Raw genomic sequence first — 13,966 nt, 5'->3', positions numbered from 1 at the left:
TTTGTCTCCACCTTTGATGCTAGAAAGTAGATAACACAAATAAGTAACATATTTATTTCAAGGTCCCGTTGGACTTGGGTCAAATAAAAACAATGTAAGAACAAAAACATGTCACATGTCAGACCAGCTGACAGTTAATCTCTCGACTCAGTCATCTCACAGAAAAGCAACAAGTTAAAACATAAATTTGGATTGTCAGTGTCTGTCAGCCTTCAAACACAAACAAAATGTGTTTTTATGACTTTAAGAAGTGACTCAGTTTGTGTCCTTGTTTAGGTTTAAAAAAAAGTCTGTAAGAGTTTGTGTGACTGTGACGGATTCCTCTGCCTTAAAGGGCCAGTACACCTTACATACATTTGTCTTCTTACCAAATTCAAAGGTATAATATGCAAAACTTTAAACATTAATATAGCAGATATCAAATATGTCCTAACTTAATACTTCATTGAGTAATGACTTATGAAAAGAGAGCAGGTTTGTTGTTGTCAGCTCTGTGTTCACACTGACGGGACGGCGCTTCCTTCAGCTTGTTTATGTTTCACCCGGTGGTTCAAACATGTTTCGTACATGTTTGTTGCCTTCCCTGTCCAACCACATGTCACCACATCGAGGAAGAGAGATGGCCCCGCCCACTAAGGGAAGGAGGAGGAAGGAACTTTGTTTTGGTTTGACAGACTGCCGCTAAAGTGCAACATCTACTGGACATGTACATCCTGAAAGTCACATTTTATACCTTTAAGAGTGATATTTAAAAACCTTTCCATAAACTTAGGTGAACTGGCCCTTTAAACGTGTCCTCTCTTTGATCACAGCAGGTAAGTAAAGTGTTGTTTTTCTTCACAGAGGTCGGTTCTCTCCCCTTGAACTCTTCCAGCCTGTTATCCAGCTCACATCAGAGGCTTCTTCAGTCCCCTCGTCTCGGCCCGCTCTCATTCTCTCCGGGCTCTGGTGGACCGAGCCCTCCTCGTCCGCTGCTCCTCCTGCAGGCGCTGACTCTCCCGGCGCCGGTTGAGGACCTTGGTGCTGGCGCGTAGCTTTCGGAGCCTCAGCGCACGAAGACGCAGCTGCAGGTCCTGGGGGATCTTCCCTCCTTTGGCGCGGATCTCCTTCAGCATCTGAACGGGCGTCTTGGTGAGGGTGAAGTCGCACATGGTGGCACGCGGTTCCATCCCTACGTTGCAGCGACGCATGGATGGGAAGTAACCCTCGGCCCAGACCACCACCTTGTAGTCGCCCGGGTTCAGCAGACGCCAGTAGTCCCCGTCAGCAGCTGAGGAAATAAAAACAGGACAGAAACTGGTTCAAACATCGTCTCTACTTCTGTGTCCAGTTATTCCATAGAAATAATAAAATCAAGCGACCTGATCGGATGTCATGGTCGTGATCTTCCACCTTCACTACAGCGTCAGTGATCCCTTGTTTGGTCAGCTTGTCTCTGATCACACCCTTAATGCCTCTGTGGATCTGAGAGAAGAGGGACACGTGCAATTTTTAGTGCCTATTTCAAGGATTTCAAGGTTTCTGAAAATGGTGACATCAAACCTCTGGATTCAGTTTGTTACCGACTGACCTGCTCCATGTAGACGAGCAGAGACTCTTTGTTGTTCTCCCACTCGACGGGAAGCTCGCTGGCGTGAGGAAACTTATCACAGGACAGCTCCACCGTCACCTCGAAGCAGTTTGTGTGTAAGTAACTGAAGTCGTTCATACCTGCAGGAAACAAAGACAGATTTATTGTGTGCATGAGAAAGACGAGTTATTTTTTTAAAACAGCAGCAACTCAAAAGGTCACATATCCTCCTCTTCTTCTTCAGTTTAAATAAGTCTCAGAGCTCCTCAAAACATGTGTGTGAAGTTTCTTGTTCTAAATCCACTCTGATCCTGTATTTGATCATGTCTATAAACCCCTCTATTTCAGCCCTGCTCAGAACAGGCTGTTTCTGTGTCTGTACCTTTAAATATGTAAATGAGCTGTGTCTGACCACGCCCCCTCTCTGGAAGGGCTCGGGTGTACTCGGTGCTTTCTCGCTCCATGTCCTATTGTTTACGGTGAGAAGGCAGACTCAGAGGGCAGAACAAACACCTAGCTGTGGGAGTGTCACCCACCTGGGGGAGGGGCTACTGCCCTTTGTGATGTCATGAAGGGAAAATCTCCAAACGGCCTGTTTGAGCACACATTTTCTGAAAAGTGGAGCAGGCATAAGACGGAGAGGATGGACTTTTCTCATCATTGGGGGGTTTGTAGACGGACTAGAGACACATGTTAGCGTCTCCTTTACTTATTACTAACTAGGAAGATTATAATGAGTTAACTTCATGCCATCTCTGATCTAAACCTCCGTCTCTGTCATCACTCAGAGAGCAAAGTCGGTTCACTCACTGCCGGGGACGGTGTGCCACGCTCCTCCGTTGATGATGTTGTTGTGCTTCTGGAAGTCCTCGTAGTGGCAGATGCGGCGGTCGGGGTTGGCCATCACCAGGTTGGTGGAGGCGTAGACGGTGGCCAGCCAGCGGAAGAAAGCGTTGTCCGCCGTCGGGGTGTCCTCCTGAGGGGCCCAGTCACGTGTGCAGTCGAACGGGTACGTCACCACCAGTTCTCCTCCGTGGAGGTTCGCACTGAGCACGAAGGGGATGTCCTGCATCCAGCTGATGACGGCACGCGTCTCTGGAGAAACCTGAGAGGGAAAGACGTGCTGGTGATTCCACTGAAAAAAACTCTTAACAAGTAAATTAGTGAAATTCCTCTTCAAAAATATCTCTTATGAGAAACAGTCACCAGACTAGTCCAGATCGTATTTTAAGATATGAAAAGCAAAAATGAAGGCCTGAACTGAATTTAGGCCACAGGGATAAATATCAGACAAATACTTTCAAGAGAAATTTTGAACAATTGATGATCTTTGTTCTGAGTATCTGGAGGCGGAGCTTCAACATGTGTTCATCTTTCACAAGAAATCTGTTTCCAAACATTGATGCGTAGGCTTCCAGGAAAACCACGGCTCTGTTGGCTCTGAAGTGATTTCCTCATTTACTCGGGTTTCTGTTCCACAGAATTGAGAAACATATTTTCTCTTAAAAACTGCTTTCAGAGTGAACAACCTTTTGACCCTTACATGATTCATCCTTCTGAGGCGGCCTAGCTGAGGTCCTTCGGTATGGAAGCAGATAATAGGAGTGTTTACAATTATTTATTGCTTTTATCTCAACATAACAAGTTAATGATTGACCCACAAAAGGTTGTCTCCTCTTATAGTTTCTATTATAAAGGTTAAAGGAGATTTCTGGTTGCATGAGATCGAAGCTGAATATGTAAATGTTCTGAGATTAATCCATTTATTAAACTGATGCAAGGAAATAACTATATCATAAATCCAGTCTGTCCTGTGTAAATGTGTCTCTGAGTCATCACTGTCTACAATGAGGGAGAAGCTCGAGTCCCGCTGGCTGTGTTGTTGTCAGAGCCGTGTTTACATGGACGGGACGGCCGGCTCCTCCCCTTGTGTATAAAAGCTGTTTTAGTCAAGAACCAGAGAGAAGAAGAAGAACATACTCACTGATTATTTGGATGTTAGTAAGAGTTTTTAGATCACGCTCATTCTGTGTCAGTTTACATGAAATGTGAAGCTACGAGCTAACTAAAGAGCGCTAACATTAGCATGCTAACACAACAATGTGAAGCTACGAGCGAACTAAAGAGCGCTAACATTAGCATGCTAACAGAACAACGCAGGACACAGGTGGTTGTAACTTGAGCCGAGGACAAGTTTGCACACTAGTTGTGCTAAACTCCTTGCTAACGCGAGTGGAGGGGGTTTGGAGGTGTGTCTCTGGAGGAGAGCGGAGGCTTCAGTATGGAGGAGGCGTGGCCTAACAGCAGTTTGTTTTGGTTTCATGCTGGAGCTCAAGGGCGACATCTACTGGATTAAAGAGTCTCACATTCTTCCTTTAGTTCTTTTTCAATTATATATAAAAAAAGCTGCGTATACTTACAAAGGCGTCCTCTTGGGTGTAGTACTCCGGGATGGGGATGTAGTGGTTGGTGACTTTAGATGGGTCTGCTGCCGCCTCCTGGGCGTCCCACATGATGTTGTTCAGGTCTGGAAAGTTATGATTCAGGTCGATTCCTTCGAAGCTGTATCGTCCCTCAGCCCAGCCGGCCAGTTCTGATCCCTGCAGCAAAGTGGTCAGAAACAGGATGAGGAAGTGACAGCAGATGGATTGATTGATATGCCATACAGTGAGCACTATGCCAGGAGCCGGAAATATTCATTTTCAACACTTTCATTTTTCTTGTAGCCTCGATGTTAATATGTCTGTACAAGCTTCTTGCTTAAAAGCCAAATAAATTCTGATTATTATTTGGCATTGGGTAATATCTACCCTCCATCCTTAAACTGAGGCAGCTGTTTGAAGCTTGATTACAACACGTCTTCCAGTTGAACCCCCTTTTGACTTTGAGCGTTGAATAGGAATTGCAAAGAAAAGAGATGTGGTCTCTCTCTTCCTTTGAACACCTCTATGAAAACTACAAAAACATCTTCTACACAGAGCCCCTCTACCTTCACTCACCTTCTCATAAGCTGCCTCATATCCATCGGGGTTCATGGAGGGCAGGAGGTGTATCCGTGTCTCGGTCACCAGCTTGACGACGCGTTGGTTCCCCTTCTTGTATTCTCTGCACAGATACTGCATGAGGTTCAGGACCAGCTCTCGGCCCAGAGCCTCGTTCCCGTGCATCCCCGCCACGTAGCGGAACTCCGGCTCGCCTGCCAAGAAGAAACATTTAGAGGGTCACTTTATCTGCTGAGTAATAAAAGTGAAGGTCAGATCCAAAACATGACGCCAGTAAAGTTTTATTTTAGTCATAAGTAGGTCGAAGTCAAAGCAAAGAAAAGCTGATTAAGAACATTTTAATAAAACTTTCAAAGTGTTGGGTAACTATGAGTCAGCACTTTTCCAGGAGTCATACATGGACTGGCCAGACTTAATGGCAGACATGCCTGAGTATATTCACGATAACGGCTTGAACTCCAAACACTCTGGATCTGCTTACATCTGGTTTTATGAGCTTTTTATGCATTCAACTGTGAAGACATGAAATTAAGATCAGCTGTTGGCAGTTCAGTTATTTCCCCCTTGGAGTGAAGCAATCTGAGGTCCATTACTACAGTTTCTACTTTTAAAACAAAACTCAAAACCTATCTGTTCTCGAAAGCATATGAATAGTTTTTTTTTTTTTTTTTTTGTATTTGTGTGTATGTATGATCACTTTTGTGGTAACTGATGTTCGCTTTGTCGTGTGTATGAATTATTAATGACTGTGGAAACACTTTCTTTCTTTTGTATGCTGTGGTTTGATTTTGTTTTTAACCTCAATGTAAAGCACATTGAAATTATCTGTAATGAAATGTGCTATATAAATAAAATTGCTATTGCAATCTGAAAATCTGTACAGCACATGATTAGTTTATGTTGAGGGGCCAAAAACCTCCTGCATTCAAAGACGATATCACAAAGAAAGATCTGTGTGGTTTGTTTGAAAAGAATTCTGTCTCCGATTTCAAAAGTTATCAGTTTGTTTACACGAGAGAGGCCGACTCCTCGAGCGTTCTCCTGCAGAGAGAAAAGCTGAATAAACACTGGAGGATGTGAAAATGGACCCCCCGAGCAGCTGAACTCAACATACAACACGGAAAAAAACAGGAAACTTCTGACTTATTCAAACCAAGCGGCAACCTCCAGGGTTGAACAATGAAGCCTAAGCAGAAGTCCAAATTTAGCAGAATGTAGGGGGTCCACTTGAGGAGCCCCGGGGTCACATACACACCACATTGAAAAAAGCCTGTTTTAACAGCATATATAAACATGTTTACAGCCTGGTACAACAAAACTAAATAGGTCTGGATAAATATTGTCCTCATGGGCACACACTGTACGGGGGGGTGAATGTTTTCATAACCCATCCGTTTTGATTTTCTGAGCGAAACGATCCATAGTTAGGCTCGTAGCTGACATGATTGACGTTTCTCTCACCTAGTTCGTGTTTGCTGGGGTTATCTGAGATCACCATGACGTACAGTTTCAGGCCCGTGTAGCTCTTCCCGATGGTGTAGACGTGGGTGATGTCCGGACACTCATCGGTCACAGACTTCATGAGCTTTGAGGGTCAAAAGAAAAGGGTTTAAACAGTTAAAGCTAACTTCAGGGAAAGTCTGCAAACGGTTAAAAGAGCGAGTGCAGACTGAGGCGTTCATCATGCTCAGACCTTTCTCATCTCTTTGTAGTTGTGGTGTCTGAAGTCCAGGGCGTCGCTTGATCCTGGTTTTTGTTCTGAGGAGTAGATATCATCTGGATCTATGAGAAGAGAGAGCGCATTAACCTTCTTTTGTTGACTGACAGACACCCTACCTGAACATAAGAATGTGATTTGGTGCATTCCTCACTGAACACATCATAAGTAAACTGTTTAATGAATCATTAAGAGTAACTCTACACCGCAGCGGTGTGCCCACCATGAACACGACAGCCGAGGATCTCCGCTCGGAGGCAGACGGTCCCGTTGGTGTACCAGGTCTGAGGGTTGATCCGGATGAAACGGGCCACAGTGGGAACAGGAAGGAGTCCGAGCACCGGAGTCTCTGGATTCTGGTTTCCTTCAAAGATCTGTTCAATGTGACATCCCATTAGTTTGGACATTCAATGATACCCTTCAGAATAAATGAAGTCATCGATGAGTAACACCAGAAAGCCCTTTAGAGAGAATAAACCTCTACTGTAGCAGAACAAGCCACTAGTTTTTAAAAGACCTCTTTAAAAAAGTGAGAGAGTAAACTGTATGCACCATGAACTGAACAATCAAACAATCAAACAGGAATGAAAACATAACCTACTCGGCAGACAAGTCAACCCTAAAAATAAGAAACTGGGCAAAGACTCTTTGTTTCACGTCCAGCTCTGTGGAAAACGATCAGACTTTCCAAAACATTTTCCAACACACTGACATTTGACGTCAAATAAAAAAGCCTTTGCAGGTTTTTTCTGGGCTTTTTGGGCCTTCAGTTGTGAGATGGGGCAGTGGACAGAGTTGGAAACCAGGAGAGAGAGAGAGAGAGAGAGAGATAGAGAGAGAGAGAGAGAGAGAGAGAGAGAGAGAGAGAGAGAGTGGAGCATGACATGCAGGAAAGCAGTCACCAGGTCGGATCGATCCCGGACCCAAGAGGACTAGCCTCTCTACATGGGGCGCACTCTAACGACTAGGCTACCCGCGCCCTTAAGCTGCAGGTTTTGATCATACATTTTCTCCTGAAGCTACAAGTTGGAGTCTTCATAATGGTTTATTTTAGTTAGAAAACCAGTTCTGATTCTATAAAAGTAGAGGAATAATTTGTTTATGTAAACAGTGTTTCAAATTATGTAAAACTGTTTTCATACAATCATCAGATTTGAGTGTCTTGCTTTTTGTTTTCACTTTAAGTTCTCTCTTATTTTGTTGGATTTGTTTCTGGTCTTTGTTCACGATACATATTTCACTTTGGCACGGCTCTTTAAAATCTGTTTTCCATTTGCGTGAGGTCCTCCAGTCACAAAGGATTCATTCCTTGTACCAGAGAAGAGCAAAAAAAAGGAGTTCTTACTGCGTCTACTGTCCCGTTCTGGCAGGTTTCCCAGTTCACAGAGTCGTTACTCAGCTGGACTTTGTAGGTGTGGACCCAGTCCCAACTGTGATGAAGACAAAGAAGCACAGAATAAAGAATTATCAATCAATCAATGTTTATTGAAATAGCGACGGTTATTACGCAGGATATCAAGGTTATCTCATTGCAAATTCAACAATAGAGCAGGTTTAGACTTCACTATTTGTTATACTATTTCCACCAATGAGCACGCACTTTGCAACAGTGGCAAGCAAAATCCTCTGGTTTCTTTGATAAGTATAATTGACTATCATCTGCATAATATTCGACATAAATGGAGTGTTTCCTGATTAAATTACAGTGACTAGAAAAAGTCCCAGAACCTAACCCTGTGGAACTCCATGACTACATTTGATGTGCATTTTAGGGCTTTAAACTTACAATTATCTTTAAGAAGATCTTTTAAATTCAGCAATTATTAATTAATCAAAACTTATTTTTAGCACTAAATAGGAAAGAGGTTTTCTCAGGACCAGGGCTGGACTGGTAATCTAGCATTCTAGCATGCAAAGACACACCTTTGGGCCACTGGCAAAAGATGTATCACCAACCCACAGAGCACGGGCTGTAGCCAATTGGTTATTTTTTTACAGTGACAGTTGGCTGGCCCAAACATATATCCTGTAGAGCCAACACCAGCCTCTTCCCCTCACCCTGCTTAAAACCCTTGAACAAAAATGAATAGGTCAAGACAGACTTTTTTTTAACCTATTTTTGGGGGGATTAAACATTAATCCACCAATGAGCAAGCACTGGTCAATCATCGCAGGAAAATCTTAATTTTAAAAGGCAGACATGATGAACAGAACCAGATCATTATTTAACTGGTTGACATAAGTATAAATGAGTATCAGCTGCATAACAATAGACAGAAATGTATTGTTTCCTGTTGATACTACCCTATTTATTAGGGGTGAATTGAATCGGGCCCAGCATTGAACCCTGTGGAACTCCATGACCGTCTTTTCATGTGCATAGAGGACATTATTTTTAACAAGAACAAACTTACAATGTATTGAGAGAAGCGCACGTTTCCTTAATTTTCCATTTGTTAAACACTATACCATGTCGTCAAAAATTATTTGTTTAGCCGGTTCTTTTTTGCATTGGCAGCAGTTCTATGTTTCATTTTGTAACGAGAACACCTCATATTTTAATCCTGATACTACCTGACCTCCAGATGGAGTTTCGGCCTTGCAGGATGACTCCAGTAAACAGGGTCAGGTGGATGGCGTCTACCTCCAGCCACTGGTGCCGGTCTTTGTACTCAGCGCACCAGGCTCCGTCATGCAGGTCTCCGTCCTCGATGCCAGACTGAAAACACATGTTACACAGACAGTTTCTGTTTCTGTCGACTGCTGAATCCATTAAAACACAAAAAAAGGCTCCTGGCGCTGCCTCGATGTTTAGTATTGCATAAGATTCTGGTGTTGACCCTGATTTTACTATAATTGCTTTCAGACTTCGGCACTGCAGATCAAGAGAATGGGGAGGGCTGGGATGATGAATGGAAGTGCTGTCAGTAGTTTACAGAACTTAACAAGAAGGCTTTATTCTGCAGCTTTAATATGGTGGTAATTTTATAAGTCAATTCAAACTGAGGGAAAGGAGATGTTTCTTTATTTAATGATTCATTAAGTCAGGAAATATGATGCAGAAATCAAAGCCAATTATGTCAAAAGGAAAGAGGAAGGATGTGCATGTCTTTAATTCTGCAAATAAATATTCTTTCCCCTAATATGTTCAAAAAAAGGGCTGGTATCTGCTCCTTTGTGTGAGGGGCAACAGGAGGAGCACTGCAAGAGGCTGAGCCTGCTAATGTTTGTGTAATGACACAAACATCTCCAATATGCAGAAATACTTCTTTTATTCGTCTTACGTGATAGAATATAGAAACTCTTTGGGTTCTCAAGTGATGTTTGGACATAATAACCAATTTAAAGACTGTCTTTTTTAGCTGTTTACCACCAAAACCTGAGGAACAAGGGAATATATACTTCTAATTTTCTGCTTGCAGGCTACAAACTTCCTGTTGAGATCTATAGGACTAACTTTAACTGTATTTGTGATGATCCAGATCTAGACCCACCTGGATATTCAGCCTCCCCCTGTGAGGACCCAGACCTTCGCGCTGGTAGGAAGAAGCTTGGATCTGGCTGTCATCGACCTGCAGAGACTCGAGGCCAAGGGGAGGACAGTCTGCAGAGAAAAAAGAACCAGGAGATAAAATCTGCGGTTGTCTGTAGAGTTTGATCCTCTGCAGAAACGACTCAGACAGCCTGACTGCCGAGGGGTTAAAATCTCTCTTTCTGGTTTCACTGAGTAAGCAAACAGTCGGCTGATGTAACAAGAGGCCTCAGCGGGCTCTCATGTGGAACATTTCCATGATCATCCCGGGTCAGCTCAGTGGAAGTTTGAAGGACTTCTCTGGAGGAAAAGTTAACAGATAAGCAAATCCAAGAGGAGGGTTTGTATGAAACATGAGACAATGTGAGAGCCAAGACAGAGAAGTCAAACGTCCAGCAGAGCAGGAAGCCAAAGAGCTGCAGCTGGAGCGCATTTTATGGGTTTGGGAACAAGCAAAAACAGACCCATTAATCACAAACACGAGCAGAACTGGCAGAGAGAAACAGCTCTGTGGGTTCTCTTTAGGTCAAAGGATGTTTAAGACATTAGACTCCATAAGAAGCAAAATAAACGTGTCTGGTTTGAAGGAAGTTTACATGAGAACTTCCCTCAGATTCAAAACAAACCCCTTCAATATGTGAAGAGACCCGATCTGCATCCATCCCCCCAGAACAATCACTAGTTTGAGATCCTAAAATTAGGGTATTTTCTTTGTTTCTTATAACAGGAAACATATTCTGTTTTGTTCTGCGGCTATCAGCAAATCATAGCAGGCATATTTGTGGACCATCACTTGGAATTTAGGGAAATTGTAAAGTCCATATTTCACTGTTTTCTGACAAAGAGAATCATTTCCTGTCGTGTAGCCGTAAATATGTTTTCCACAGGAGTCCATTGGTTGGTAGTTTTGCAGCCTTTTCCATTTAAATCAAAACACAAAGCGCAAATATTTTAGAATTCAGATGCTGTTGAGCTCCAACAAGTGGGGCTAAAACCTTTATAGTATGTATTTTTAGAGTCACTGTGTAGTCACTTTTCCAAACAGATCACCTTTTCCAGCTTTATTGGTTGTAATTTCCCTCCTGTAACAGTTAAGTGAATATATTTGTGTTTACAGCTTTTGTTCGGACTACATCGCATTATTAGTCATTTACACAAAACATAAATCTAAACAAATCTAAGGGGAAACAAATGTATGCTAATGGGGGCGCTGGTGGCGCAGTGGTTAGTGCACGCGCCCCACGTATGGAGGACAAGGGTCCTCCAAGTGGGCGGCCCGGGTTCGAGTCCCACCTGTGGCTGCTTTCCCGCATGTCATTCCCCACTCTCTCTCCCTGATTCTATCCACTGTGCCATCATTTGTGCTCCATTAAAATGCACAAAAGCCCAAAAATAAATCTTTCAAATGTATGCTAATGATCTCATCTTCTTCACGTTTCATGTCATCAGTCTGGTCTTGGTCTTGGTCTTGGTCTTGGTCTTGGTCTAGGACCACTCCGGTCTCAGGTAGTTTGGTCTTCACTACAACACTACTACAAGATAACTCGACATTGTAATGTTACATTTTTTACTCTAGAAATCTTAATTCTTCCTTCATCACTGAAGTCCGATTTTCCTTGGGTCCCTGAAGGCATCATTCATTAATTGCTTGTTTAATTAACGTTAGTCACTAGCTTCACACACAGAGCTGCAATCAAAAGTCAAACTGACAAACTTGTCTTTTCTTACCCAGAGTTGTTTTCTTCTCTTCTGTCTTTTTGTCATCTTCCTTCTCTTCTTTGTTGGTGTTTTCTTCTTCGCTGTTTGTGGTGCCTTTACTGTCCAGCTCTTTGTCAGTAACAGAGGGGATGTCGGTGATGCTGCTGGTGGTGTTTAACGCCGTCTGAGCTGTTGTAGTCGGTGGTCGTGTGCTGTGATCCTGCAGCCCCACACTGACAGACTCAGCTGTAGTTGTTGAGCCATTGAGGAGTAAATTAAAACTCTCATGAGTCGTTACATCTTCTGTCAGCGCTGAAAACCCTCCAAGGAAACTCGCAACGGCCAAAAGCATGCACAAAGACGTCTGCATCTTCCTCTTTTGTTTGCTGCTGCAGAGTGTGAGTGGGGAAAGAAAAATCCCCGGCAGTTTATGTGGAGATGAGAGAGCCAGACCTCCATCTACCACACTCCTCCTCCTCCTCCTCCTCCTCCTCTGTCCCACCTCCCCCTTCCTCCCTAAATTCCAACTAAAAGTGACTCAAAAACAGACATTGCAGCTTGCATAATGTAGGTTAAGCGAGCATCAGTGACCTATTTTCAACTTCCTTTAAAGCGTTGATGAAAAATCTTAACTTTTGCAAAAGTAGCTCTTTTTTTTTCTTTTATCTCTGCTCGTGAACGTTTTGATTTCTCAGTTTTCTGGTACTTGTGTATGACTTGTAGATTGCAACTTGAACATACATGTTCATCACTTTTCCATGTTCTTCTTTACTGTCTTTGTATTGTGACGACCCCTCCCTCATTTCTCCCACCCTGCCTGTCTGTCTGTTTGCATGCTTGCTTGTCTATCAGTCTTGTCTCGCTCTTTCAGGTGCTTGGAGTTGGGTGATGGAGGAACAACTCCAAAAAGGCATTTCAAGAAAACATGATCAACCTCATTTTGTCCTGGTTCTGTTGAACCGCTGATTCATTCCAGTGACTCAGTGTTTCATAGTGTTCCCATTTCATTCTGCACTCAGAGTTAATCTTTTATTAATTCATAATTTATACTTTATTGATCCCGCGAGGGAAAATTCGTTTTTACACTCTGTCTAGTTAACATGCTACAGAAACATAGGCCAAAATACACACACATGCACAAACAGGATCCTGTGGACATGCACTAATGGAGAGGTCTCAGAGTGAGGGGGCTGCCCACAGTGGGCACTCCTGAGCTGGTGGGGGGGGTTAGGTGCCTCGCTCAAGGGCACCTACAGACTGAGCTACTGCCGCCCACATTTTTGGTCATGATTAACGGCGTCCTCGACCACTCATCACTGAGTCTGGGAAACATCCTTTTTGTTCTCTGTAACTCGCATCTTCTGTTGGCTTCTGTCAGGAAGACATTGAAATGAAACACCAGAGAACTTGATGATTGTGCTTAAAACAAGCAGTCTAGAAAGGTCTAAAGAGGAGGCGGGGTTTATGAGCTATTCTGCAGCCAGTCAGGAGAGGGAGCTCTAAATCTTCTGGCTTCACTTGAGGCGACGTATTCTGCTGTGCTGTGCATCTTTATACAGACTGTAGGTCGTATTGCTGCTAAAAGTGTTGCACAGTTCACACAGAAATTATACATTTTTATTCCAACTCAGAAATACAGATTGCTCAATCGGTACTTGGTGCATTTTTTCATTCTAAAACTGGTGTCAAAAACTCTCAAATCCATCCAGCTCTACGAAAGCTCTAAGAAAAATGAATCATAATGGACGCACTAACAGAGAACACATCATGTCCTGTTTGTCTACCCCTCCATCCAAACCATCACATCTGTGTCGTATTAAAGTCACACTTGGATTTTACTCACTCAGCTGTCAACTTCTGGTAAAATGAATCATGCCGCGATGCAAACCGACATTAAGATAAACAAGGAGTCAGTGTCTGAGCTGTGTGTGACTTACTCACAGGTGGTGTGCATGCATGTAAACACAAACAGTCCATACAGTGAGGGGGCTGTAGGTTTGACTCTGCTTCATGCTGTCAGTCTGTCTCTGAGCTTTTTAATCACCTTCACTTCAGCTCTGAGGCTCCTCATGTTTACAGCATGATGGAGGGAGGCAATGACATCGCAGGATGAGGTAAACAAATAAACATCCTCCCCACCTTCATGTGCTAGTTTTGTATAATGCATAGCCACAATCATCAGAGTGTTAACACCTTATAATGTTGCACTTATGTAGTTCAGTATGTAAAATGGCACCTATGTATATGTACAATTGTCACTTTTATATTATTATTAGCATTACACATTACACACACACAAAATGTGTAACAATTGGTCTGTTTGTATTTTTCTTATAGGTTGAAATTTATCTTTAGGCTTGCAGGAGGCACATATTTTAATGACCCTGTATTATCTACCAAACTGAACAACTTTTGACAAAATATTTTTTTTAATTTCCTCTTTTTCT

At 43.0% G+C, this 13,966-nt stretch overlaps 1 protein-coding gene across 2 annotated transcripts; it reads right to left on the bottom strand.

Moving 5' to 3' along the window:
* Nucleotides 1-38: 38 nt before the first annotated feature.
* On the bottom strand, nucleotides 39-11,940 carry LOC110001132 (probable carboxypeptidase X1). 2 transcript variants are annotated; one of them, XM_065966067.1, is made up of 13 exons: nucleotides 11,550-11,940; nucleotides 9,784-9,893; nucleotides 8,869-9,008; nucleotides 7,635-7,719; nucleotides 6,513-6,663; nucleotides 6,266-6,354; nucleotides 6,034-6,157; nucleotides 4,570-4,766; nucleotides 3,991-4,170; nucleotides 2,381-2,675; nucleotides 1,571-1,710; nucleotides 1,362-1,464; nucleotides 39-1,270 (listed from the first exon to the last, which is right to left on the bottom strand). In XM_065966067.1, the coding sequence occupies exons 1-13, from the start codon at nucleotides 11,887-11,889 to the stop codon at nucleotides 930-932; spliced, it is 2,295 nt and encodes a 764-aa protein (XP_065822139.1). In that variant the 5' UTR covers nucleotides 11,890-11,940; the 3' UTR covers nucleotides 39-929. The 2 variants fall into 2 exon arrangements, with proteins under 2 accessions (XP_065822139.1, XP_065822140.1); XM_065966068.1 differs by lacking the exons at nucleotides 8,869-9,008; nucleotides 9,784-9,893; nucleotides 11,550-11,940 and adding an exon at nucleotides 8,213-8,838.
* Between the last annotated feature and the right edge of the window lie 2,026 nt (nucleotides 11,941-13,966).

This window comes from Labrus bergylta, chromosome 18 (genome assembly GCF_963930695.1).
Source record: "Labrus bergylta chromosome 18, fLabBer1.1, whole genome shotgun sequence".
Classification (NCBI taxonomy): domain Eukaryota; kingdom Metazoa; phylum Chordata; class Actinopteri; order Labriformes; family Labridae; genus Labrus; species Labrus bergylta.
Note: the sequence above shows the minus strand (reverse complement) of the source record. Positions and strands in the feature narration are given on the sequence as shown.